Here is a 27,470-nt window from a genome sequence, read left to right as displayed (position 1 = left end):
AGATGCTACTTTCCTTCTCCATCCATTTATTCAACAGATACTTAACAAGTTTCTACACTGGGCCACTCCCCCGAGAGATTAACCTGAGAACAGGATAGACAGGTTCTTGCTTTCCTATGGCACCTGAACAGAGTTATAAGCAGAAGGAGCAGTGAGAGTGTCGGACACCTGATCTGGTATGAGACACCTTCCTTGAGGAAGAGACATGCAGAGGAGGTGAGAACCAAATCCATGCACAATGGCTGAAATGTAGAGAGCGGACAAGAGGGAAAATGACACAGAGGGGTTGGCAGGGCCAGAGCAGGCAAGGACGGAGAGCTGTGTTTTGTTTTTTTGTGCTTTATTGTAAAAGCCTTGGGAAGCCCTGGTAGGGTAATAAGCATATGACATGATTACACTTTGACTCAGTGATAGTGGATTAGAGTGAAATCTATTAAGATACTTTTGCAGTAATTTGGGAAGAAAGGATATAATCTATCCATGGTGGTGGCTGTAGATATGAAAATAGCAGATGGATTTGAGAAAGATAGAGCATATAGAATTGTCAGGTTTTGGTAATGAGCTAGATGTGGGCATGAGGTGGTGGGTGGTATCAAGGATAACTTGCAGGGGTCTGCCTTGGTCCTAATTGGATAGCATTTGATAGAAGAAACTCTGGAAGAGACCCAGGTATCTTAGATGGTGGTGGTGATAAAGGGAGGATCGTGACTTAAATTATAGATGTCTCCCAATTTCTTTGAACTTAGATGCCTCGTGGAAGTGGTGAATAGGTAGCTAGAAAGATGTATCTGGAATTCAGAAGAGAGGTCTGGGTTGGGAATTTGGAGATTCATATGTTCAAAATATCTATCTTCACAATAGTGGTTGCTATGTCTACGGAGAGACTACAAAGTTAGAAGACAAAAGAGCCTAAGACCAAGGCTTGACCTACACCATGTCAAGGACATGCAGTAGGAGAAAAACTGACAGTGTCCAAAAATTGGTATCCTCTATTTAAGGTGCTAATTAAAGTGCTCATTATGTTTTAAGGTTTGTGTGTGCTAGCTTCTTTTGTTTTTATCTGCAAAACAATGTACATGTTCTTGGCTTTAAGAGACTCTGTACAGTTCTTTTGTACTGGTTGAATTAATTAGACCAAGATTAGTGAGGTCATGGTTAGGGGACTAATTATCACAAGGTTGGTGAGTGAAATCTACCTCCATTATGATAAATACAGCTTATAACCTTAAGTGAACAAATAGTTCTCTGCAGCAGACATTCTATCATGTAGATTTCTATAACAAACATTAATTTTTTCAAGGTTACAAGCCAACAGTCCTTGGAACTATTACAATAATCCTTTCTCAGAAGAAACCTCTTTGCTTTTCTTAGTAAACAGAATTAAACAGAAATTCAACCTTATGATGATAATGTAGAATAAGCAAAAAGATTTAACTTATGTGCTATGGTAACTAACAAGTAAATATTTGCTAAGTTGTTTCTGTTTAACAAGCTGTACTGTTCAGCGCCATCTATTCAAAGCATGTGTCAACAATCTTTTATTCTTTTCAAGGATTCTCATCAGGCTGGTAGCTTTTGGCTCCAAGTGTGTTTTCTAGCCAAGGGTACGACCAAGAATACGGGGCTGAGAAATTTCTATTTCTACACCCCCAAAAAGACACAGAACAGAGGAGCTCAGTCCTTGGTCAGTAGTGATCACAACCGTGCTTAACCCCAAAACTGTGGACAAAAGTATTTAACACACATTCCAATCCTCATGGTCTCTCCCAGGGTCCATCTCTCAAGGGGTTGGGCTGCAGAAGGGCTGTGGTGGGAAATATATCCTCTGAGACTTGTGCTTATTCGAAATTTGTAAGGCTGGAGGACAGGAATTATCACTCCCATTTTACAGATGTCACAACTGAGGCCATGCCCGCTTTGGTGACTTGGCTCCGCTGTGGCATTTTTCTCCAAGTTCATTGTTCTTTCTGTCCTAGGACCCTATCTTTGAGACTATAGCTTCAAGGATCCCAACCAGGAGTGAAATTACTGACCCCCGGGCTATGAAAACGGCTCATCGAGGGGAGATTGGTAGTTCTAGGAAGAAAGGGCCCCTGTGCTCAAACCTTGGTAGAAGAGCCGCGACTGGTGTGAGGAGGCAGACGAGGTAGAAAGTGGGGTCTGAGAGCTGGACTTCCATCACCCCATAGGGGTTGGTGGGACTGTTGCAGGTGACGCAGGTGGCGTTGTACACTAGGGATACCACAAAGTACATCAGGAAGCTGCCTACGAGAACCAGCCCGTGGATGATGGTCTGTGGAAGGGAAGAAGTAAACACTGTTGAGAGTATAACTTTGTTTTAAGCTGCTTCTTCTTCTTCTTTTTTTTTTTTTTTGAAAATGCAACACAAAATTTGAACACACATACCCCAAGCACCCCTCAATCTTCTGTCTCAGCCTTGACTTTGGTGATAATTTCCAAGCTGTCTTAGGATGTTTTACCACCTTTCTCTGTTTCTCTATGCAGACTGTTTTTTTGAAATGTTAGTAAATAGAATCATGTCTGGTGTGATGAATCCATCTTTTCCACATGTGGCTGTAGTTTGTTTTCAGAGTTCAGTGATGTTGTCTAATCTTGTTTTGTCCTGCCTGTCTCGTGCTGCTTTCTTTCCCTATTTGTATCCTTTTTTAAAACATATTGACTATTTTGCATAACTTTATTGCCACCCTTTACTAGTTTGAAAGTTATGTACTCCATTTCTATTCTTTCAGTGATGACTCTATAAATGATAATAAGCAATCTTAACTTACCGCAGTCTAAAGTTTAGAACTGCTTTCTCTCTTCCTGAATTATACAAGGGCTTTAGAGCACTTTACTTTAACCTCTTTTCCAATGTATCTTATTGCTACTGCATATTTTAACTGTCTCATCTTTTTATTGATTTCAGAGAGGAAGGGAGAGGGAGAGAGATAGAAACATCAATGATGAGAGAATCAGATTGGTTGCCTCCTGCACGCCCCCTACTGGGGATGAAGCCCGCAACCCCGGCATATGCCCTTGATGGGAATCAAACCCACCACCCTGCAGTCTGCAGGCCGATGCTCTATCCACTGAGCCAAGCCGGCTAGGACTGTCTCATCTTTTTAAAGCACACATGTCATTATAGTGTAATATGGTCAATATTCAGGTTTAGTTATGTTCCCCACTTTTTATGTCTTAATTCCTTCTCATGGAACTCCCATGAGAGATTTCTTTCCTCTTTAAGTGCAGCCTTTAGTGGGAGTGAGCTGGTGATCTATTTCTCTTAGTCTTTATTTCATTCTCATTTTTGATGGATATAGCATTCTTGTTGGAAGTTATTTTCTTTTTTTTTTTTTAAATTCTTTATTAGTTAAGGTATTACAAATGTGTCCTCATCCCCACCATTAAATCCCCATCCTCCCCACCACCCTACTCATGCTCTCATCCCCGTTGTCCATGTCCATTGGTTTGGCTTATATGCATGCATACAAGTCCTTTGGTTGATCTCTTCCCCTTGCCCCCCTCCGTCCCCTACTTTCCCTCTGGGGATTAATAGTCTGATTGTTGTTTCTCTGTCTTTGGATCTGTCCCTGTTCATCAGTCTATGTTGTTCTCTATATTGGAAGTTATTTTCATTCGGCATATCTGAGGTAACATTCCACCGTCTTCTGGCTTCCATTTTTTGCTACTGAGAAGTTAACAACTCTTCACCTGTTGTTCCTTAGAAGGAAATCTGTCACTTCAAACCTGGCCTGCTTTTATCATTTTTATTTTGTCTTTAGTTACCTTATGATATAATAAGTGTGAATTTCTTTTTATCTTGTTTGGGTTTTGCTGACTTTCTTGAAACTCTGGATTGATGTATTTCATCACTTCTATAAAAATTTCAAGTTACTAAGAATTTGACCAAATGGATATTAGACCTTTTAAGATACCACCCTATCTTCTATATATTTAATACCTCTTCCATAATTTTCTTTTCCCCCATTCTGTTTTATATTCTGGATAATTTCTTTTGTCCACTAATTCTCCCCTTTAGCTGTATCTAATTTGCTGTTAAGCCAGCCATGAAAATAAATTGCATTTGTTGTATTTTTTTTTTTATTTCTAAATGTTTTATTAGGTCTATTTTCCAGTCTGCTGGGTTGCTTTATATAGTTTACCAATCTGTAGATATTTTTAAAGCTTAGTCTTTATTTATTTAAATATAGTAAACATAGCTTTTCTATAATTTATATCCGATAATACCATCTCCTGAAATATTGGTTTCTGACTTTTTTTTTTATATCCTCACTAATGAGTTCTTGTTTCCTTAGAGCTTGGTTATTTTTGAATACGTGGTGCTTATTGCCCTGGAAAAGTTAGTAGGGACAATTTGAGACTTAGTTTGAGATACTTTTCTCTCGAGTTTGGCTCACCAGGTGATACGAGCCTGGGCTGCAAATCTGTCCGAGGCAGCTGTGTTAGTTTCCTATGACAGGTCCTTTATCAACGTCCAGCTTTATCAATTTAACCTTATGTAATGTTTGTCTCAGATTTTTGTGGAAAGGTTACAGCTTACAGATATAATCAAAGCATCCATATATCCCCTGTAAATGCTTTGTTTAATCTTGAACATAAATTCAGTGTTCATCATTCCAATGCGTATTTTATTCATACATGTTTGTGCAGCCATGGTTATGGTTGCTCTATTACTTTATCAGGTATGGATATCCTTCTGTACCTTTTAAAACTACACACTATGCTTTGGAGTTTTACTACATTGATAGATACAGCTCTAGTTTATTCATTTTAACTGTTCTATTGTATAAATATGCCACAATTTGGCATATTTTCCAGTTGATGAACATTTAGGCTCTTTGCTTTTTTTTTTTGCTATTAAGAACAATGGTGTAATTCTTATATACGTCTCTGTATACACAGATGCAAGATTATTTCCAGGGTGCACACTTAGAACCGTGTCATAGTATATGAACATTAACTCCTGGCTATTTTCAGATTGTTCTCCAGAGTGCTGGTATCAGTTTATGATCTACTAAGAGGATATGAAAGTTCCTTGGTTGGCCTTTATTGCTTCTAACAAACTGCTGAGTTGCTTTGCCAGGAATTTATTTAGAATTTTTACATCTATGTTCATTTAGTGAGACTGGTCTATAATTTTCTTTCCTCGATCTGTCCATGCTGATTTTGGTGTCATGCTAGCCATTAAAAAATGCCGATTTTTTTCTAATCTGTGAAATAATTGGTATAAGGTAGAGATTATCTGTCCCGTATAAGTTTGATCACAGGATTATAAATTCAGTTTCTTTAATGGTGATTGGTTTACTCAGGTTTGCTGAATGATTTTGACTATGTTTTGGTCAATTTTACATTTAAAAATATGTTTAAAAATTGATCATATCTACAATTACAGCCCTTTTTATTCTGAGTATCATTTCTGTGGTCTTTTGTGTCTTCTCCTAAATGGGTTTTGCTAGAGATTACATTTTCGAGGAGCTCAATTTCGGTTTTATTGATTCTATTGTTTCCTTGATTTTTACCTTTGTTTTAAATAATAAAACTTTAGGTACTCTCACAAATTTGTATATATTTTTATAGTCATTTAGTAACAAGTATGTTATAATTTCCCTCATGAGTTATTTAGAAATGCATTTTAAATTTCCAAGCACATTGAGTTTGGCTATTTTTTATTGCTTATGATACTGTTTCTCTCAAATTCCTTTGTGATTCAGAATTTGGTCTTTTAAATTTTTGGTAAATGGTCTATGTGTTTAAATAGATGCATGTTTGGAGCATGATTTTATATATTAGGTCAAGTGTGATAATTCAATGCTTCTATATCCCATTTTTTCCCAAATGATCTAGTCTCTTTATAATGGAATTATATCAAAATTTCATAGTAGCATTGTGAACTTGTCCATTTCTCCTTATATTTTTCTGGATAAAAAAAATCCAGTCTGATAAATTTTGCTTTTAATAGGTAAATTGAATACTGATATATTTGGATTTATTTTGAATACATATGTAATACTTTCAACACTAAAGATTAAAAAAAAAACACTTAACACATACATGTATTTATCCATCACTGTGATATATGTACGCCAAGTCATCACGCTGTACACTTAAACTTACACAATGCTGTAAGTCAATTAAGTCTCAAAACAAAACCTACTGAACACAAAGGACTCTGGGAAGTTAAATGAGATACTACATTAAAAAATTGTGTAGATAGGCATATAATTTTAAGAAGAACTTAATGAAAAAGCTGGCAGTGCCCTTTTAGATACTAAAGTGTGATAGTTGGGCTTGAAATGTAGTTACGTAGAGGCAGTTTTCGGCAGTTTTCTAATCTTTTATCCTGAAATTAAATGGGGAGTATATCCCCTTAACAGCATGGTTCTCCTTGTCTCTGAAAACACCCCTCAATTTTTTTATTAATATCTTTTTTTGCAACTAATTGTTTCATTGTTTTATATATGTTAGTTTTATCATCCTGGCTAGATGATAAGCAAGTTGAGGCCAGGAATTTTGTTCTTCTACACCTCTTCCATCCTTGCACAGGACAGACACAGGTAAAAGCTCAATATGTATTATTAATCGAGTAGGTCAGTGACATAAAGTACAACTCAGAAATCTGAATGTGGTCAATAGTCAGGAACACAAATTTTAAGCCAAACAAGCACTTACCCAGGTCTTCATTTCCATTGCCTGGTGCAAGAGGATTGTGGCGAGGGAGATGGTGTTGATGGGTGTCCCAAAGGTGAAGACATCAATGTCAGAGTCCTTGTAGGTCTGCAGAGGAGGAACAAATAGGTACCCTCAGATGTGCCTGTGGGCTCAAGGCCTTGGCTTTTTTTTTTTTTTTAAATAATTCTTTATTGTTGAAAGTATTACATATGTCCCCTTCCCCCTTCCCTGCCTTCAGCTGAGACCGTAAGGAGGAGTTAATCTCTTGAGGAGAGGGGAGGGAAGGCAGTCCAGCCAAAGGCCAGAACTGAGGGTGGATGTGGTGGGCTGTGGAATGTCAAATAGTTCTAGATGGTGGGTGTGTTGAGCTCAAAATAGTAGCAAATGATTCAGCAGGAAAGACTAGCAGAGGTCTGACCAGGGAGGGTATTGTAAGCTAGGAAATGAAAAGAAAGCATAAAATGCCTGCTTTATCGACCCTCGTGTTGATAACTGCAAAAGGATATGAGCCCCGAGGCTGTGTAGACACTACCATACCTGATAGCAGTTAACCCACATTATGGTTCCCTGTCCAGGAGAAATAGATACCCTTTACTATCTAAATTCTCACTCTCCACTGAGGAACCAGATTGAGGTGGGGCTGGTATCCTTGCTGTATGTATTCCTGCTTTTATTTCAGGTAATGTAGTATTCTTCATTATCAGAACTTGCTGCCTGAATGCTTGAAGCACAAATCTAAATGAAGGGTTGTAAATACAGATACGTTTAGTGCTCAAATAAGCAACAGTAAATGAGTGAAGAAGGCTTGGGATAAGACAAAAGGGAGTGGTGGGGACTATGGCAAACGAGAATATGGGCCCCATCTAAGCAGGACTATGAGTTAATTTTGGACTTGTGTCATGAGGGAAAAATGATCCCATGTAATGATAGCTTTCAGTTTTCCAAAACCTGGCAGAAAGTAAAATGTTTGGGCAAAGCTTTCTGACTTGTCAAACACCCTAGGTTGGAGGTAGTCGCAGGCTACCTGTTTTGAGCCTCTGCTCTGAAGTGTCTAGAAAGACATTACTAGTCTAGGATTTCCTATAAACAGGACCAGTGTCACCCTGTGATTTGTATGGTTAGAATGGAATGATTGATATGACTTACCAGGTAAGGGATAAAGAAACAGATGAGGCTCTGGTAGAAAGCATCCATCATGGAAACCCAGAAAGTCATCAGGTTATAGCACTGCCAAGAAAGAATACACGAGCAGTTACCACCACCAGAATGGCTCTCATCAGTGAACCCACAAACAACGAGCTGTGGTGAGCACGTGGAGAAAAGGGAGCCCCCAGACACTGTTGTTGGGAATGCACATTGGTGCAGCCACTGTGGGAAAGAGTATGGAGGTTCCTCACAACATTAAAAATGGAACTGCCACGTGATCTAGAAATTCCACTTCTGGATATGATTTGAAGAAAACAAAACATTAATTTGAAAAGAAATATGTACCCCTATGTTGATTGTATATACCTGTACAGGGTATCCCAAAACAGGTATACATTCTTTTAACAGCTGATAGCTCAATTGATATTTCTTTCTTTTCAGATTTAACCCATTGCAATTAATAATGGCAGCCAAAGGGTATATATTTTTGGTAAATACATATATTATTAGTATATATATATTAGAGTCTATGCTTTTGCAACATTAACTCTGAATGATAGGTATCTATGGAATACATCATCCCACCAGCGTGCCTGTGGGGAGGGGGCTGGTGGAGGGCCTAGGATGCACCCGCGCCATCGCATGTCCCCCTCGCCTGCGGTGCGGGGCTGCTGTGCTCTCCTGCCTTCGGGTTAGGACTGCACTTGCCTCTTTGCTGGCTGTCCACAATGTATCACCAGCCCTCAGGCACCCACCTGGCTGTGCGCTCCTCCCTCCCAGGTGCCAAGGATCCTTTTCCCAGAGCTCCTCCTGCATCCCACCTCCTGACCACCCGTCTGACTTCTCCAAATCAGTCAGGTGCCACTGTGGCCGCTCTGTGTCCTTTAAGAAACCATTCTGTTGGCGCCCCAGGCCTTCTTCAGTCTACTTCATACCAGCAAGTTCTAGGCCACCTGTAGTTGTAGCTTCGCCTTTCCTGACCTGTGGTGGAAGCCCTCGCCTCACCCGTGGATGAGTTAACTGCTTTTTACTCCCAGGGGTTCTGTGGAAGGCCTGGAGAGGGGGGCTGGCTCAGGGGGATCTTTCTGCATGCCCTCTCCCTCTTCAACTCGGGCAGTCCCATAATGGGTGATATAATTAAGAAATATCTAAAAGAAACATACTCACTGGTCTGGTTCGTCAAGTCATCCTCACAGCAAATGCTTGGCCACGTGGGAGGTGAGGGGCAGAGTGGTGACTGAATGCGGGGCTCCTGACCCCCAGCCCCGTGGTCATGCCCTGACACCTCCAGGGAGAAGCCGAGCCCCTTACCTCGGAGTCCTGGCCGCTCCTGTACAGCTCGGGCAGCGCCAGGAGTGTCTCCGCAGAGATGTCTTTATCGAGGATCCCAAAGACAAGAGGAGGCAGTGAGGTGAAGAAGAGATTGAAGAAGATCATCTGCCAGTAGTCGATCATGGTGGAGCCCGAGAAACCACAGAAGAACTGGTACCAGAAGAGCAGGTTGACGTAGCACTGCAGGTGGACAACGTGGGTTGGGTAAGGACTGGAGATACTCAAATCCTTAGAGCAGGGGCTCCTGACCCTATTATCACTACCTACTGCTGCTAACTACTACTCCTGCTAACTACAGTAATGTCTTCAGAACCTTGTTAAGGTAAGTGTAGTTTGATGGTTAAGAACACAGGTTTTGGAGGCAGAGAGGGTTTTGAATCCCTAGTTCTGTCACTTATGAGCTGTGTGACCTTGGGCAAGTTGCTCAACCTTTCTGAACATGACCTTGCGACCTTTCAGATAGGGGTAGTAGTAGTACCTACACCAGCCGTGGGCAAACTACGGCCCGCGGGCCGGATCCGGCCCATTTGAAATGAATAAAACTAAAAAAAAAAAAGACCGTACCCTTTTATGTAATGATGTTTACTTTGAATTTATATTAGTTCACACAAACACTCCATCCATGCTTTTGTTCTGGCCCTCTGGTCCAGTTTAAGAACCCATTGTGGCCCTCGAGTCAAAAAGTTTGCCCACCCCTGACCTAGACTACGGTACCTGGCCTGAGAGGCAGCAGTTAGTAGTAGTAGGGTGGAAAGAGAAAGGGATGGCCCTGAGGCAGGCATGATGGAAAGACTGGACTGTGGGCAGGAAGCCTGGCAGGAAGAGGGTTTCATGAGAAGGTTCCTCTCTCACACTGTGCTAATGGTCACGCAGCTGAGAAGGGTGAAAGAGGAAATCTGCTTAACTGTTGCTTTCTGCTTTCTGAAGCTCTCTCACTCCAGTCCTCCCACCTGGGCTGGGCTCTTACTGCTTGAGAATAGCGATCCAGGTTGTGACGTGGTTTGGTGACCTGAGCAAGGTCATGTAAGTAAGCAGTTAGCCCTGGAGTTAGGACTGGACCTTCTCTGCTGTGTGTGGCTGAGGCCCCGAGGGGCAAAGAGTATTGTGAGAAATCACTCAGCAGGTTGGAATTCTCATTCCCTAACTGCCATGCCAGGGTTATTTTGAAGAGTCTGGCTATGTATTATTATTATAATAATATAAACATGTTAATACTATAGACACATTAATACTATTAGTAATACCATTAATTGTTATTTGACCTTCTATTTGTGTGACATAGCATATGAGTACATTGTACATTATTAGATGTGATATACATTATAATTTGTCCCATCAACTTGGCAAGATTAATATTATTGCTAATATAATTCTATCATATTTATGCATTATTATATTAATACTAGAGGCCCAGTGCACGAAATTCGTGCCTGGGGGGTGGGTGTGTGTCCCTCAGCCCAGACTGCACCCTCTCCAATCTGGGACATCGCTCTCACAATCTGGGACTGCTGGCTCCCAACAGCTCGCCTGCCTGCCTGCCTGATTGCCCCTAACTGTTTCTGCCTGCCAGCCTGGTTGCCCCCAACTGTCCTCCCCTGCAGGCCTGGGTCCCCCCTAACTGTCCTCCCTTGCAGGCCTGATCGCCCCCAACTGCCCTCCCCTGCTGGCCATCTTGTGGTGGCCATCTTTGACCACATGGGGGCGGCCATCTTGTGTGTTGGAGTGATGGTCAATTTGCATATTACCTCTTTATTATATAGGATGTTAATAATACTCCTAGCCCAACTCTATAGATGAAGAATCAGAGGCTCTAAGATAATCAGTTACCCCTTGCCCAAGTTCAGAGCTAGAAAGTGCTACAACCAGCATGTGAGTTTTCAAAATTCTTTCTCATCAACCACCCTCAAGCCTTCTCAGTCCACTTTTGGGTTATTCTTCCTGGTTTCCACCTGACCCTACATTCACTCTCAACAGGGAGTTCACAGAGGTCAGGACACTAAATAAAATATCTACTGACAAACATGTTTAGAGTAGGGGGTCATCTGGGTTTTGATCTTGCCCGACTCCAGCAGGCTGTGTGAATGTGGGAGAGTCACTAAACCTCTCTGAGCCTTGGCTTCCTTGTCTCCTAGAGATATGCCCATAGCACCCTGACCTTCCTCCAGGCAGATATTTTTAAAATTAACTTTCTTTCCCCTATACTAGTTCTTATCCATCTTTAAGGTTCGTAGGAATCATATTGGGATTGTATTAAAAATGCAGATTGAGTTAGCAGGCCTGGGGTGGACCTCGAGGATCTGCATTTCTACAAATGTCTAGGTAATGCTAATGCTGCTGGTCCCCAAACAATATCTCGAGAAGCAATGATTACTGAGACCAGGAGATGACAGGCCAATCCAACCACAAATGCCGGGACACAGCCACCTCAATTCATTTGCACAGTGTCTATAACTGCTTTCATGGGACCACAGAGGAGGTGAGCAGTTGTGACAGAGGCTAGATGGTCCACAAAGCTGAAAATATTTATTACATGGCCCTTTGCAGAATTAAGTTTGCTGAGCCCTGATTTAGACTGTAGGCATCTATATCAGGCACTGGGCATAGAGACAGATGTTGTTCCCCACATAGTAGGTGTTCGATAATGATTTGAATAATCATTTGCTTATCTTAGTTGTTCTTTTCTCCTAACACTCATGCTGGAGTTTTAACATTAAAGAGGGTTTTCTTCCTCTGAGGCCCTGGGAGGACCTTGCTTTTCTCCACTTCCTCTGTCGGGAGTCTTGGCACCTTGGAGGGAGTGCATTGAACCTGGTGATGGCGTCGCCAGATTGGGCGCCTGCCTTTCCTCCCAGAAGCCAGGGTGAGGTAATTAATTCATTGTTCGCATTGCAGAGCAGGCCGGGCTTTAATCCCCTCTGAAATTGGTTTCGGATGTGGAACTCATAGTTCTCCACCCTCTAATTGCAAAGGGAGATAATGCGCGTCAGTATCTCCGTTTGTGAGTGAGGCATCGGGCTGGAAATAAATATCATTTAAGTTTTGAAAGCATGGCTGGCTGGCAAGGTTGCCTTTTCTATTTCACAAATTTATGCAGAGAAGAGATTGGGCTCATTCAGAAGAACTATTCCCTTAGAGGCCAAGAGAAAAAAAAAATTAAACAGAGGTATGCTGAATTCTAACTAAACAGTCTTTCATGCACAAAGTGGGTTCAAGTCAACTTGTGACTTTGCATAAACTTGCTGAAATAGTACCATCCAGCTTATCAAATTAACATTTTTTTTTTTTTTTGCCATTCTGTTGATATATTGAATTCTGCACAAAAATGCTCACTCCTGAGAAGGGTAACTGTGAGGGTGCTCACAAACAGGACTGGGGGATGGAGCAGGAGGGGGAAAATGCAATTTTGAGGCAGCTACTTGGCTAATGTTATTCTCTTCCATCCTCTTCTGGTCCCAGTCCTCCCTCTTCCCTTATGCAAACAGGAGTGGAATCTATTTGGACACTCTTGGGGATTGTCAAAGGTCCTTGAACTAGATAATGAAAAACTCAGGCCCTTGCTTTCTCCCTATACCCCTTGTTAATCCAGGGTTTTTCAAACAAGGGCCTCCGACAGTTTTAATACCTCAGCTGGTGTGTGCCTGCTTTGGACCTTTATCAACAAGACAGAAAACATATTTTTTAGGAGAAACAAATTCTTGTATTTGTAAAGTGCTACGTGCATTCCAGAGCTCTGACACTAAAGCTGCTTGATAAGACTCCTAGGGACAGAGAGGGTGATAGTCTTCCTGTTATTGATGAGGAAACCAAGGCTCAGAGAGGTTAAGTGACTCTTCCACATTCACACAGCATGCTGGATCAGGCAAGACTGAAACTCAGATGACCTCCCTAGTCTAAACATTTTTTCCAATAGATATTTTATTTAGTGTCTTGACCTCTGTGAACCCCCTGTTGGGAAGTGACATTTGGGTCGGGTGGAAGTCACGGACTTCATCTTAAACCTTTACCTTGGCTCTTGCATTAGAGTGGCTCTATCTGGGGAGGAAATCTAAGAGAAAAGCCATACTAGTGAACCCAAATCCACAAATAATTCAGCCCACACTAGTTGTTCTTCAGATCCTTCTCTTCCTTGCAGTCAGAAAATAAATTTCTTTTATGGAGCCTGTCTGAGAGTAACAGCAGCAGCAACAATGATGAAAAATAATGGCTAACTCTACTGTGTAATTACTACATGCCAATCATTTTATACACAAGCTCTCGTTTAATCTACTGGGCAAATATATGAGAAAGGTACTTTTATCAGCCCCATTTTACAGATGGAAAAACTAAGGCGTAGGGCCATTGCCAAATACAGGAGCCTAGATTTGAACCAATTATGTCTGACTCCAGAGTCCATGTTTGTAACTACTCATGCTGCCTCCCAGGTACCAGATGCTTTAACCCATATTGTCACAGACAAAACCGAGGCCCAGAGAAGTGCATTGTCTTGCCCAAGGTCACAGAGCTGGTAAGGGACTGTATCAGGATTCAAAATCCAGGTGAGCCTGACTCCTCCCACACCTGCTGAGATGCTTTGTCTAATGTGGGGACAGCTGCTCCCCAGCAAAGACTCCCCAGGCTCAGGTAGGAGGTTGCCGTGGGCCACTCACCACGTTCTTGTAGAAGTAGTACACCACCATCCTGGCCAGCCGGGAGTAGCACCAGTGGCCATGCACCAGCAGCAGCTTCTTGAGGTGTCTGAAGCGGGAGATGGCAAAGTCACTGGACATGACGGCCTACGAGGGCAGAACAGAGACAGCGCATCCATCATTGCTGCCCGTGCACCAAGAGGCTCCCCGCGGGCAGGCCTTTGCTCTAGGTCCATAGCTAGTAGAGTCTGAAAGGCCTTTTGCCCTCATGTGGTGCCCTTGGGTGGCTCTTTCTCACTAGAATCCAAAAAGGGCAGGGCAGAAGGGGCCAGGGGTCTAGTTTGGCCTTTTATCTCCTTCTATTTGTTCAACAAGCGTTTATTATGGCCCAGTGTGTTTCGGGCACCATGCTAGGGATTTGATGGTTACCCAGAGAGTAGGGGCTTCCAGGCAAATAATCCTCAAACCCCTGGCCACCTCCTGAGGCAGGCCATTCGCTCCAAGCTCAGATGGCATGTGTCTTCTGCCCTTGGGGTCACTCAGAATGAGACACAGTTCCTAGAACTCTTAAGACTGTGAGGTTTAGACAAGCTTAGTTATAATTCCTGGCATGAATCTAGGGAGGAAGCATGCAGTCAGAGGAAGGCTTACGCTTCTGAAACTGGGGGTCCTTATGACTGATTAAATTGACCTTTAAATTCTTACTCTAGAAACCTCTCTCTCTCCCCTAGCCTCTCCTCCAGAGATTCAGCAACCCCCAAGGCAGCAGAAGACAGTACCCCAGACCTGACTAACATGGCAGACTAATGATAACATCTTGACCTATTTATGTTTCAGTTCCTGAGCCCTAAGGTGGAGGACCCCTTAACTCCTTTCCCATGAGACAGGACAGAGGGACCGGAAAAGACCTCAGAGCTGTCCTCAAGACCTGAAGAATGGATTCATCACCCCTGCTTCACCTCTGACAACCAGCTCCCAGCTGGACCCCTGAACCATGGTGTCTTGTGATTTTTCCCTGTACAGCCTGTAACCTATATGCTTTTTGGGAATCTGGCTTTCACATTAGCTCCCTGTCCCCGGCCAATTCAGTATTAAACTTCCTATACTGCAAACTCCTGCTGGTGCATATCTTGGGGCCCGTGCATGCAGGCAGATGGACTTAAGGAAAAACATTAGGTTTTGGTGGTAATGCTTCCCTGAATGGTTGGGCACTATTTGGCTTTAGAACATAAGTATCACCAGCTGTTTGTAAAAAGCCAAGCATCCTTTGATCTCCTTTGTGTTCTGAAGGACTGGGCAGGAGGGAGCTGGTGATGGAGGCTTATGACACAGACGCCTCCTGACTTTCAAATGATAATTCTGCAAAATTCTCAGGGAGAAGGTCACCCAACTGCGAAGGATGCCCTAACTCTCCAACAGTGACCAAGGAGAGCAAGGAAGAAACAAGAACAGTTAACGGGAACAGTACCTGCATGCCTTCCTGTCCAGATATTCCAATCCCAATGTCAGCAGCTTGAATCATGCTTACGTCATTTGCTCCGTCACCTGAAAGAAGAGCGGTCATAAAATATCTTTATTCCTGGTCCAACTGCTGTGGGACATAGGAGGGTTTTTATACCAGTAGCTCTGAAGTGTTCCATTTTGTACTTAATTGAATCCTTTTAACATTTCTCTAGTTTTACAGGAAAAGTCAATTGCTATGGTGTTTGGCCTGAGAGATGTCTTTTCTTCTTTGGACAAGAAGCCCTACTTTTTATCATTCAACAAATATTTGTGTCCTTTTTCTAGGCACAGTATTAGCTATTGGGAATACAATGGGGAGTGAGTGGGACTTGAACTGTGCTTATAGTTTACACAAAAGGCCTTCACAAATGTTACAATGGACTTTACTAAAGAGCAAATGGAGAATTTGAGCAACATAGGGACTTGGCAAGAGTGATGCAAGACAAGTGCTAGTGAAGACACTTAGGAAAATTGAGATCTTTCCAATTCCAAAGCTGGCATACCTTCCCGAATTCACTATGACATGAAATACTGGCCATTTTAAGACAACTGGTATGTTTGGACAACTAAGTCATCAGATTGTCAATGGTATTCAAGGACCGGGACAGTGTTTAGTTTTGTTTTTGAATATAGACAAATCAGATTGACTACTTTTTTGGTTGAGGTACATTTAGTCACATTGAGTTCTCATTCAATGAAAATTCAGGAAACTGGAGGTTGTTAGGGCTTGTACTACCAAATAGATTTTTCTGCAATGATGGAAATGTCTTATATCTTTACTGTTCAACATGGAAACCACTAGCCACATGGGACTATTGAAATGTGGCTCATGAAATTCTATTTAATTTTAATTTTAAATGTAAATAGCCACAGATAGCTAGGGGACAACTGTCTTGGACAGCACAGCTCTACACATTGAGTTGTATAGATCATAAGCCTCTTCCTAATGATTTATCTATTACAGGAGAGTTTAGCAAACTTTTTCTGTAAAGGGCCAGATAGTAAATATTTTAGGCTTTGTCAGCCAAGATGCAAAATTGAACAACTGTCCTTACATTTAGAAAAATAAAAACCATTCTCACCATCCCTACAGAAAAGCATGCAGTGGGCTGGATTCATCCTGTGGGCCGTGGTTTGTACACTATATTGCCTTCACCTCCTGACCCTCTTTTCCCAGAAGGTTCTCATAATCTGCAATTAACTCTCTATTAGACATCATAGAAAATATGTCATTGGGGGAGAGAATTTTATTCCCCTAATTATGGGGCAACAAAATGTACTGATCTTAAAAATTTTATGATTATTAGTAGCCATTATTCTTATGATGATTTTTTTTTCCTTGATAGCAGAGCAGCACATAATTTTAATCTTCCCCCATGGCAGAACAAATCACCCTTTCACCTCTTCCCGTAGCAAACCAGTGGGAGTGGAGGTGTATAATCATGCTCTTCCTCACCCTGCTGATGTTGTCTCTGTTGCTATGGGAATGAAGCCAATCTCATACTTCAGGGAATCAGTCTCAGGTGATTGCCTTGTGTGTGTCTAAAGTTTTGAAGAGGACAATTCAGGGGAATAAAATTAGAATGCAGTGGCTAACGCTATGCTCCCTATATTCTTTCTGCCCACTTCCTCTTTTTTTTTTTTTTTTAGGGGGGTGTTGTTTTTACTTGAATACCAGGAGAAAAAGACAACATATAATAGGTTTCTTATTTGGAATGCCAGGAAGGACAATCTCTTCCCATGTCTGTGTAAGAAGAAGAGAACCTGGAACTGTTTTCAAGAATGCCCCTAAGTAAGTACAATATTTACTATTTGTATGGGATATGCTGGGCGTGGGATGAAATGGTGGGTAAGTCCCTCTACTCAGGGACTCATGGTCTCCCGAGCAGGCAGGCCATCATAGAAAGCATACTAGCACTTTGGAGCTAGGCGGGCTGTGTGCCACGGGAGCTCCCGGAGAAAAGGGAGGTTAGGAGGGACTGGAAGCAGGAGGGTTTTACAGAGGAAATAGCTTGTGCAAAGGCATGGAAGAGGGAGGGGAAGAGAGAGAAAAGGGGTGAGGGAGAGTGTAGGGGAATGGAAGGGAGGGAGAGCGAGAGAGAGGACGAGGCTCTTGGAGAATGGGAAGTAGTTTCTCTTGGTTGGAACCTAGAGTGCTGGGGAGAGGAAAGTGGCTGCAGAGAAGAAGGTGGCTGGAGGGTTAATGGAGACCAGTAAGATTCTTGTAAACCAGGATTGGTTGTTCCTGGAAGGTTTGAAGTAAGTACAAGCTTTACTTCTCTACCTCAACCTTGATTAGAGTTTAGTCTCCTATGAGGAATTCTTCATCAAACAACAAGCCAGCATTTAATTGAGTGTGTGCTTTGTGCTGGGTCTTGTATATAGCAATGAACATACAAAATTAAATATGGGACAGGCCCAACTTTTAAATCTCCCCACCAGCCATCAGCACTCAACAGAGTATCAAATCCACAAACACCTGAGGTTCATAGCATTGTGCCACGTGTTAAGTATTGAAGGGGAAATGGTCTACATCCCAGAATTGAGTTGGCCTGGGTTTAGATGAGCTACCTGGATTTGAGGCCCCTCTTGGCTTTGGCCTCCATCCAAGTCCTGATTTTTCTGTTGCTGACTTTCTAATCCTGAGAACTTTGATTCACTCTCCACCTCGGCTTCATCTCCTGGCTGCCACATTTGTCACTTTGACCTCTCTCCCTTTAAGACAATGACCTTCAGCCTAAGCATGTTGACTTTGACACCTGACAACCCCCCCTCCCTCCCCCAACCTGGTCCAGGCCTCTCATCAGATTAGCCCCATAAAACTGCCACCCACATCTCAGCATGATGGGTACCTATGGAAAGGGTCATGACGCTCAACTTGTCTCGCACCAGCTCGACGATCATGCTCTTCTGCAGCGGCGTGGAGCGGCAGCACAGGACGGACCGGCAGTACTGGGCCAACTCCAGAAATTTGTTCTCCAGCTTTCCCTGGAAAATGGCGTTCAGTGTCTTCCCATCGATGACCAATCCAACTGCTGGCACCGCGGCTCCTGAGGCGGGGGGAGGTGTCTCAGAAGGTAGGCGCAACCCAAAGAGCTTGCGCTCTGGCTTCCGGGGTCCATGAAATTGCTTCACTTCTTCCAGGGCACAGTTGAGGATGGATTCACAAGTTTCCTGGAACGAGTCGGAATAACGCATTTGGTGTTGGTAAGCAACATTGGAAACGTGGGTTTAAAAATCTCGCTTTATCCTTCAGTAAAATAGTTACCAAACTTTACCACCATACAGATGGCTTACCTGAGAAACATTCTCTGATTTTTACATTGCCCTGCAATATTTCAAACAACATCAAAGCTATATTAATTTGGAATCAAAACGGATGGCCAAAATAGGAGATACTGCTTGGGAATGGGCACGGCAATAGTTCAGCAAGATGGGGACTGATGTGGGGATGGTATGAGATACTAATGTGATGGTAAATAGGACAATATGTGCTAGAACAATGTTTTCTGTGTGTCAGTCATTTTAGCTCTCCTTTGTTCCTCAGAACAGTCCTGTGTGTAGGTAGGGTGGTTATTACCAATGTTAGTTTAGAGAAGAAGAAATAGAAACTGAAATTTTAGTAACTTGCTCAAGGTCATCCAACTAAGTAGTGGAGGCAGACCAATACTACTCAAATTGTGGCCTCCTAATTGAAAAAATACACGAACTGTGTGTTTATCTGTTGGTATGAATGTGTTGGTCACTGTACATGGATGTGAAAGTCTTATTGGTTTAAAGAAACTTATTTTTTCTGCCCTAAGTTTACCTTGAAACATAGTGAAGAAGTTTATTTCCTCTATCAATTCTCCTCCATTCCTTTTGGTTATGTCAGATTTTGGTTCTAAATATATTCTTCATCCTCTTTATGTTCCATGAACATCATTTTAAAATAAAGCTAGAGAAAAACGGTGGCAGTCAATTGTATTATCGATTTTAATAGCATTGTGCCGTTCGCATGGTCTTTACTTAGCAGTATTTTTCATTTACTGCTGTGCCAAAAATTTCTTCCAAAAATGAATTTTAAAATGCTCAAAGTGAGTCAATTTAAATGAAGTCATTAAATAAAAAATAGTACAGGCAATATGTGGATTTTTAAAAATTGTGGAAGTTGTTCTAAAATGACAGGTTTGGGAACCATTGATCTAGAAGCTTCTGAAAATGTTATAATTTTTCTGGAGGCAGTAGGACTGCAGCTTATTATTCCCGAGCCTTCCTTTAGGAAACACTAAAGAGGCAGTCAGTGTGCACAGACCTAAAGCGCCACAGGAAGTAGTTCAAGGAGCTACTGGTTACACCTGAAATACTTGGGAAAGAGATCAAGATAGTCCTTGCTGGAAGTTGGGATTAGCATACATTTTAAAAATTCCTCCAGCATAGGACCGCAGCAAGTCATTGGATACGTAAGCTTCCAAGTAAAAACCCCAAATTTTGAATTTTCTATGTAATAATCCCAATAGTTACTGTTAATTTAACATTTGGTATGTCAGATACTGTGGTAGGCAGCCCCTTAGCTGGTTCTCAGTGATCTCCACCTCCCAGGATTCATGCCCTTGTGCAATCTCGTGAGGGCTAGGACTAAGTGACTCCTTTCTAATGAAGGGAATTCTACAGAAGTGATGGGATGCCACTTCCAGGTTAGTTTGAAAGACTGGCTACCAATGCTGCATTCTTTCCCACTGTGCCCTGGATGGCTTGGCTTGCCTGGGGAAAGCCAGCAGTCAGGCTGTAGAGCACTCTCTGGAGATGCCCACACAGCAAGAACCAGGCCTGCTAACAATTATGGTCCATGAGCTTGGAAGAAGGACTCTCCTCCCCACCCCCAAATGACCCATTCCATTGAGCATCTAGCTGAACACACAACCCTGACTGACAGCTTGACTGAAACCTCAAGAGAGACCTTGAACCAGAGGTATGTACCCAGCTAGGCCACTCCTGGACTCCTAACCCACAGAAACTGTGCGATAATAAATGTTTCTCCTCTTTTAGTGGCTAAGTTTTGATATAATTTGTTAACAAATCCTATGCTAATAAATATTTTCCTTCTATGATCTTATTTAATCATCCCAAATAGCCTCTGAAATAAATCTTTTCTAAATGAAGTTCAGAGTTATGGTATCTGCACAATATTAAGCTTTCAAATATGTTGTTAATAATAACAATAATAGCTGCTATTATTAGTTTCTATTTAATACTATAGTCCCTTCTAAGATCCCTTAACAGATCAACACTTCCAGTGATGGGTTATTAATTCTCTCATCTTATGGCTGAAAACCCTGAGGTCTAGACAGGTCCCCTAACTTGCTTATGGCTTTAAGATGCATAACAAAGAAACAGTAGCTCTAAATCAATTTATAATGAATTAGGCAGATAAAAACCCTTGGAGAAAATATCCACTGAATATGTAATTACATTAAACGGGGGTTGAAATAAATCCGAGATTTAGAATGGATTTCCCCAGGGTCTCTCTTGACATATCCAGGCATCCACTCCTTTTCCCCAGACAAGAAGATGAGAAAGACTCGTAGGCTTAGCACGTCCAGGGGTGTGGGTAGAAATTAACAATCAGGCACCATCATGGAAGGTCCCAGACAACTTTAAAGAGTTGATAGTGACTGAAAACATGGAGTGTGGCCCACTGCTCCTTTGGACCTTTCACTAATTAATCAGCAAACATCTGCTTCCTGCAGGGATTCATTGCATTTAACAGAAGCCGCCCCCTCAACCCCCAACACACACAGGCTGGCTCACAGGTTTGAGATGTTGTCAAGTCCTTTTAGAATCACCTTGAGTGAAATGATCTTTTCGAACAACATTTCCATTGTCAGCAGAGAAGGGTGACATCGACACGATTACAGGGATCAAGCACTCAAGCAAGCTGCAAATTACTTTCTCTCCTAAGCATCATCTTAATGCCAGATATTTCCCTGAGATTATTTTCATTTAGACAATTCTTTGGGGTTTCATCTAATCATAGCATCATCTGTGCACCTCACAAGAAAGTAAATGGGTTTTCCAACTCATCTCAAGAGCCTCAGGCACTTTCATAGTGTACACTACTTTTTTTTTTTGTTAAATATATTTTATTGATTTTTTTTACAGAGAGGAAGGGAGAGGGATAGAGAGTTAGAAACATCGATGAGAGAGAAACATCGATCAGCTGCCTCCTGCCCACCCGCTACTGGGGATGTGCCCGCAACCAAGGTACATGCCTTTGACTGGAATTGGACCTGGGACCCTTCAGTCCGCAGGCTGACACTCTATCCACTGAGCCAAATCGGTCAGGGCTGTACACTACCTTTAAAAAAGGTGCATATGTGGATTCTTTATGAAATAAATGACAAATTCGAACCTCACAAACTTCTGGGTCCTGATCAGCTTCAGGCAACAATGAAAGTCCGAGATTCCATCCTCCTCCTGCCTTTTTCCTGTCGTCTTTCTTTCCCACCTCCCTCCCTCTGCTCCATCCTTCTCCCCGTGGCATGCTCTAGGTCTCCAGGTCCCCTGCACTCACCACCCCTGCAACACAGTGCTTTCCTTGTTAACACCCACATCTAATGCCATCCCTGCCTCCTTCTGATAGCATACAAGTCAGCGCCCACTTCCCATATTCCCAACAAGACAGTGGAAGTTCACTTTCTGCAGTTTGCGTTGTGAAAATACACTTAAATATAAAATCGCATTACAACTTTGAATATTCTTCTTCAGACTGTACACAGCCCTTCTCTAAACCTTGCTCTCTGCCACCCATAACCTCGTTGGGTTGAAAAAAAAAAAATCACAGTTTTAGAACTGTGCTTCTCTCTCTCCCCTAACCCATTAAAATGGACTCATCTCGTGTGTCATTCCCTCCTCCAGGATGTATTCTGTGGCAAACCAAAGTGACTTACAAATTGGAGCTGAAATTGTAAACTCAGAATAATTTCAATTTAACTGAGGCTTTTTTCAATGGAGGGTTCATCCAAGGTATAACCAACCAACCACGGAGGCTCTGAGAGCAAACAGCATGGTGTCATGCAGTCCGCACTGGCCTGCAGGAGAGCAGCATTCTAGACTTACTCTGTCAGAACCACAAGGTGACCCTGGGCAGGTGACAGCCTCAGTGATCGTCAGTTTCTTTACCTTAGAACGAGGAGGCTGGGCCAAGGGAAGAATTCAGGAGAGGTAGGACTTTTGCGTATGTGCTGTTAGACATACTGTAAATACACTGGCCCACCAGATGTGGGGATGAGGTTAGAGGACACTGGGCTGCTTGACGTCAGGGCCCTCAGAGCTCCAAGATGTTGGGAGAGTGGCTTCCTCAAATACCCCAGTACCACCCATAAGCCCGTCCTCTGTTGGCCCAAGCTACTCTGCACTTAGACATTGGGCCCTACTGTGGCCTCACCTGGCTTTCAGTGTTAATGGAGTAAACAGTGTCGGTCTGATCCAACAGTCTGCAGGAGTAGGCGATGTTGACCGCTGTCTCCTGCTTATCTCCAGTCAAGACCCAGAGCTGGATCCCAGCTTCCCGCAGAGCTGCGATTGTGTCTGGAACTCCTTCCTGCAGCCGGTCTTCGATCCCAGTGGCTCCTGGAGTGATTAGAGACAACGGAGATCACATTCACACAGAAAAGCAGCTGCCTGGTTTCCGTGAAGGCCTATCGAGCCAGGCAGTAATTATTAAGTATCCTCCACATTCTAGGCTGTACTAAGCACCCAGGATTTAGTAGTGAAATACACAGAGCTGGCCCCTACCCTCCAAGCTCCAGGCCCTGTTGAATAAGGGTTTGTAACTGAGCTATATGAGAAGCCCAGGATGAAACCTATGCCAGGAGACCTAAACTTCATCTGGAAGGTCAGAGAAGGCCTTGCTGAGAAAGTGTACTTTAAGCTCAGGCCTGGAAGATAAAGCCAAGGGGTGGAGGAGAAAATGAATTCCAAGCAGAAGGATCAGCATGTGTCAAGGCCCTGGGGCCAGAGTAAGAGAAGACACAGAAAAGAAGGCAGAGTGGGGTGAGAAACGAGGCCAGGAGATAGGCTTTGCTGAGCAGGGCATTAAAAGATTGGGATTTATTTGGTAGCCGAGAAAGCTATTAAACAGACTTAGGTTGGACAGTGGCAGGATTAGTTTTGAGTCATAAGAACATCATTCTAGAGAACGGATTGGAGTTTGCAGCAAGCAGCATGAATAATTTGGGGCTAACAGTTAGAAGCCAAGCAGGAGTGCAGACAGCTGCCGGCATAGTGGCAGTGGGAGTGGAGAGAAACAAAGAGGCTGAAATCTTGGCTATGCAACCGCTCCCAGCAGAATTAATAGAGACCCAGGTTTTTGCTCATTTTCTTGGAGAGAATTAAACATGCAGCTTCCATACATTTTGAATCATCTCCAGCTTTGCATCAACCTAAATATTGAATAACAGTGATTAAGCAAAAATAAACCGGCATTTAAATTGAGATGCATTTCAGAGCACAGACCCATTTCACTCTGGGCAGGAGCAAGGCATTCATTTCTTTCAATGATTCCGAGTGACAATAGGTTGGCAAAGCAGCTACGCTGGATGCATAGGGAAGAGATCACCCTCCTCTGGGGCCGAGCGAGCATGCCAGGCAGCTTTGCAAGAGCAGGGCGGGTTCTTGGGGGCAAGCTGAGCTCTCTGCCTGGCCCCAGCCTCTCCTTCCCGAGCCGCCTCGAGGGAAGAAAAACAGCCTCGCTGTCAAGAAATGTGCCTGTTTTGTATCTGAGGCCCAAACAGCCAGGTAAACAACCCTGGGAAGAGTGATGGCCCGGCCTCAGCTTTCCCTCCCAGGGTTCGCTTGGAAGGTGGGCCTCTGAAGCTGATGGATGTTGTGGGGAGGCAGAGTGAAGGCGAGAGGAGGAAAAACACGTGTTTTTTTTTTGGTGTGTGTGAAAGAGAAAATGAAAGAGGAAGGCATGAAGGCCTTTCCCAGCAAAGGGGGCCGACGGGCCCTGGCAAGTGTGTTCTCTCTTGTGGAACCAGCCGGGTAGCTCTGCTCACCAACAGAGGCCAGTGCTCCCGAAACAAGGAACATCAGGGGCGAGGAGGGTCAGCGCCCTGGTGGGATGACCCCTCCGGTGACCTTGTGTGGTGGGTGGAGCTGTCTGGCCTAGAGACCTCTGGCGCCTGTTGAAATGAGTTCTCGTGACCAGCTTTCAAGGGGGCCTTGGGAAGCAGCAAACAAAACACAGAAACGAAACACAGAAGCGAAAGGCTGGAGGAGGGGTGGAGCAGAATTCCGACCCGGCTGGCCACCCACCTGTCCAAATCTTGCTGCTGCTTTTATATAGAAAGGCTTCCTGCAGCAGCGCTGGGCCTTCCTGTTCCCTTGCACCTGACCTGGCTGAGCAGCCTGGGGTGTGGGTTTTATCCAGAGAAGAAGCGAGGCTCGGAGGCTGTGGGGATGTGTCCCTGGGCACACAGCAAGGTCCGGCAGAGCCACGCCTTGGCCCTTGTGCCCAGGTCAGCATCGCCTTCTGAGGTGGAAGAAAGCGGCCCTGTGGCCAGTGTGTGCATGCTGGGCCCGCATGGCCTTTCCTAGATCTGACTCCCGAGCTGTGAGATGAATCCGGATAAATGAAGCCTCCCCTGCTCTCTCAGCAATGCTTTTCGTTCACCAGGAATCCATCGCTGGCTTTTAACTGTGGCCTCCATGCTGCTCCTCTTCCCCCAGCATACCAATCTCACTTCTGTGCAGAAAGCACAGGTCTGTCCCTGCTTTCCCTCCCGTCCCCTCTCCAAACGTTCAGCATGTGATGTGCAGGGTCCTTCCTAATCTGGGTCCTGCTGACCTCTCTCCCCCACACTCCATGGGCTACCATAGCAGACCTGAGTTACCAGCCGGCCCCTTCCTATTGCTGGAACACTCTCCCCCTTGGCCTGACCAAGTCCTCTTCTCCACTCACTCCAGCATTCCTGCACCCCCTTGGCCCCAGGCCAGGTTAGCACCTTTTACTCTGTGTTTCCATCCCATCTGGTAAGTCTTCCAGCCCAGCCCTCATCACACTGTTTAATTACTTGTTTAGTCTGTTTCCTCACTAGACTCTGGGAGCCCAGGCCCCTGTGGCTCTTATTCCCTGTTGTAGCCCCAATGCCTCGCATGCTACTTGATACACAGTAGGTGCTCAACAAACATTTGAACAAATAGAGGGAGAAGCAACCAGACTCCTAGGCTTCACGCAGCAGGGAGTGCAGGAATGCTCCCGGGCACCCTCGGGAGGCTGCATGTGGAATCTGGGTTGCATGTTGGCACAGTCTGTGCCAAATCTCTTGAAAGGCGCCCCGGGGAAGGCTCCTAATTGAGACACATTTGTAGCAGTGTCAGAATCAGGGCCAAGAACTCCCTTTCCAGCTTGCAGCATTCCTATTTTTCATTTAATGAGGGCTTATTTTTAGCTACCCAGTAAGGTGAGTCGATTCTCCAGATGCTGGGCGGTCTCCATCAGAAGTTCATCTCGGTTGTCGAGGGATGCCTCGGCCTCATGCCGGAAACTGGCCCATCGCCGGAAGTCCTCTTCACTTAGGACCTACGGGATAGGAATAGTCTCGTTCACAACTCTCAGTGGATCCCTTCTCTTTCCCATGTGCCTGTTTGAGCTTCTCTACACAATTAGATGGGGCCTTCTCCTCAATGATTGCTTTCTTGAGTGTACAAATCAATGGAGGATTGATCCTCATGTTCCATTATCACCAAACATCTGTTGAGCTCTTGCCCTGCTCTGGGCACTGAAGGTATAGCAATGATCAAGACAGATGAGATCCCTGCATGCCTGGGCTTATGTGCTACTGGAGGGTGAGAGACATTGTCCAAGTAAATAATTTAAAATAATAGGTCATTTCAAGGAATTCTATGCAGAAATTAAAGAGCGTGATCTGAAGATGTGTGTGTGTGTGTGTGTGTGTGTGTGTGTGTGTGTGTGTGTGTGAGAGAGAGAGAGAGAGAGCGAGAGACTGGGTAGAGGGATAGCTGTGGGAAGAAAGGCTATTTCATTTGAATCTTCAGGTCTCTTAGACAAGGCGACATACAAGTTGAGAGCCAGTGACGAGAAGGGTTCAGTCATGGGGAGGGGGAAGTGCAAAGGCTGTGAAAAAGCAATGAACTTGGTTTCATCTATTCCTTGTAAACACCAGTTGGCTGAAGGATGGAGAGTCTGGAAGAGAAGAGCCAGCAATGAGGCTGGACAGGTAAGCAGCATCCAGATCTTGCACAGCCTGGTAGAATTCTCCACCAGTTATTGGAGGTGGTACCCCAAAGCCGGAAGAATACAACTAGAGGACATATCTTCCTCCCTTGGAGTCCCATAGTACTTTAGACCCCTGTGCTGGAATTGCATGAATACAGCAATGAATATTCCTAGATTTTCTCTCTGTGAATGGCACATAGGAAAAACCAAGGGGACACGAGTAGGTCTTTTGCTCTTGTGAAATTCACAGTTTTATTAGAGGAGACAAAATAGGCACAAATAATTTCAACGGAAAATAGAAGAGTATAATTACAGCTACAGAGTAGTAAGCACTAGTTGCTGTCCCATGTATACATGTTAATCTTCATGACAACTGTATGAGGTAAGGAGCGCTGACACCATTTCATAGATAAGAAAATCCAAAACTCTGAGAGATGAAGAAATTTGCCCAATGTCACTCAACAGATAAGTGGCGAGATTGAGACTTGTACCCAGGTAGGTCTGGCTTTAAAGTGGGTGCTCATAAACTCTTACATTTTTATGGTTGCCTAAGGACCATGAACAAGATGAGCTCTGGGGATTTATGGAGAAATAAATCCAGCCATCTAGAAATATATGTCCATCATAGTTCCCTCCCTGATTTTAGGTGCTCTGGGACTCTTAACTCTCTGTCTGCCTCACCTGCAGGGGCTGCCAAGTTAAAGACCTGCAGGAGGTGAGGTAGGTAATCTACATGACTATAACTGGGCCAAGGGAAACAATAGGGAATAGTGGGGACTGTGGCCAACCACAACACAGCAGAATACATTTCTCCTCAGGGATCAGCTGCTACGTGGCTGTAGCTATTTGCTTCCATTTGAGAATGGAGACCCACTTTGACAGCTCCTCTAAATTTTTGGGAGAAACCAGAAATCTAGACTTTTAGGTGATCACATAAAATCTCCCAAATTCCC

General features: G+C 43.7%; 1 protein-coding gene across 5 annotated transcripts in view; it reads right to left on the bottom strand.

Moving 5' to 3' along the window:
• The window catches only part of ATP10B (ATPase phospholipid transporting 10B (putative)), a 180,356-nt gene that overhangs the window by 3,901 nt on the left and 148,985 nt on the right, over positions 1–27,470 (bottom strand). For all 5 annotated transcript variants that reach the window (XM_036314371.1, XM_036314373.1, XM_036314368.1 and 2 more), the window contains 9 exons: positions 25,734–25,860; positions 22,723–22,907; positions 18,149–18,470; positions 15,262–15,338; positions 13,815–13,940; positions 9,148–9,348; positions 7,837–7,917; positions 6,691–6,795; positions 2,106–2,293 (listed from right to left, as the gene is read on the bottom strand). In XM_036314371.1, coding sequence (XP_036170264.1) covers positions 2,106–2,293; positions 6,691–6,795; positions 7,837–7,917; positions 9,148–9,348; positions 13,815–13,940; positions 15,262–15,338; positions 18,149–18,470; positions 22,723–22,907; positions 25,734–25,860 — 1,412 coding nt within the window. The remainder of the gene's footprint in view (positions 1–2,105; positions 2,294–6,690; positions 6,796–7,836; positions 7,918–9,147; positions 9,349–13,814; positions 13,941–15,261; positions 15,339–18,148; positions 18,471–22,722; positions 22,908–25,733; positions 25,861–27,470) is intronic.

This window comes from Myotis myotis, unplaced genomic scaffold, assembly GCF_014108235.1.
Source record: "Myotis myotis isolate mMyoMyo1 unplaced genomic scaffold, mMyoMyo1.p scaffold_m19_p_6, whole genome shotgun sequence".
NCBI classification, from domain to species: domain Eukaryota; kingdom Metazoa; phylum Chordata; class Mammalia; order Chiroptera; family Vespertilionidae; genus Myotis; species Myotis myotis.
This window is presented reverse-complemented; position numbering and strand designations above follow the sequence as displayed.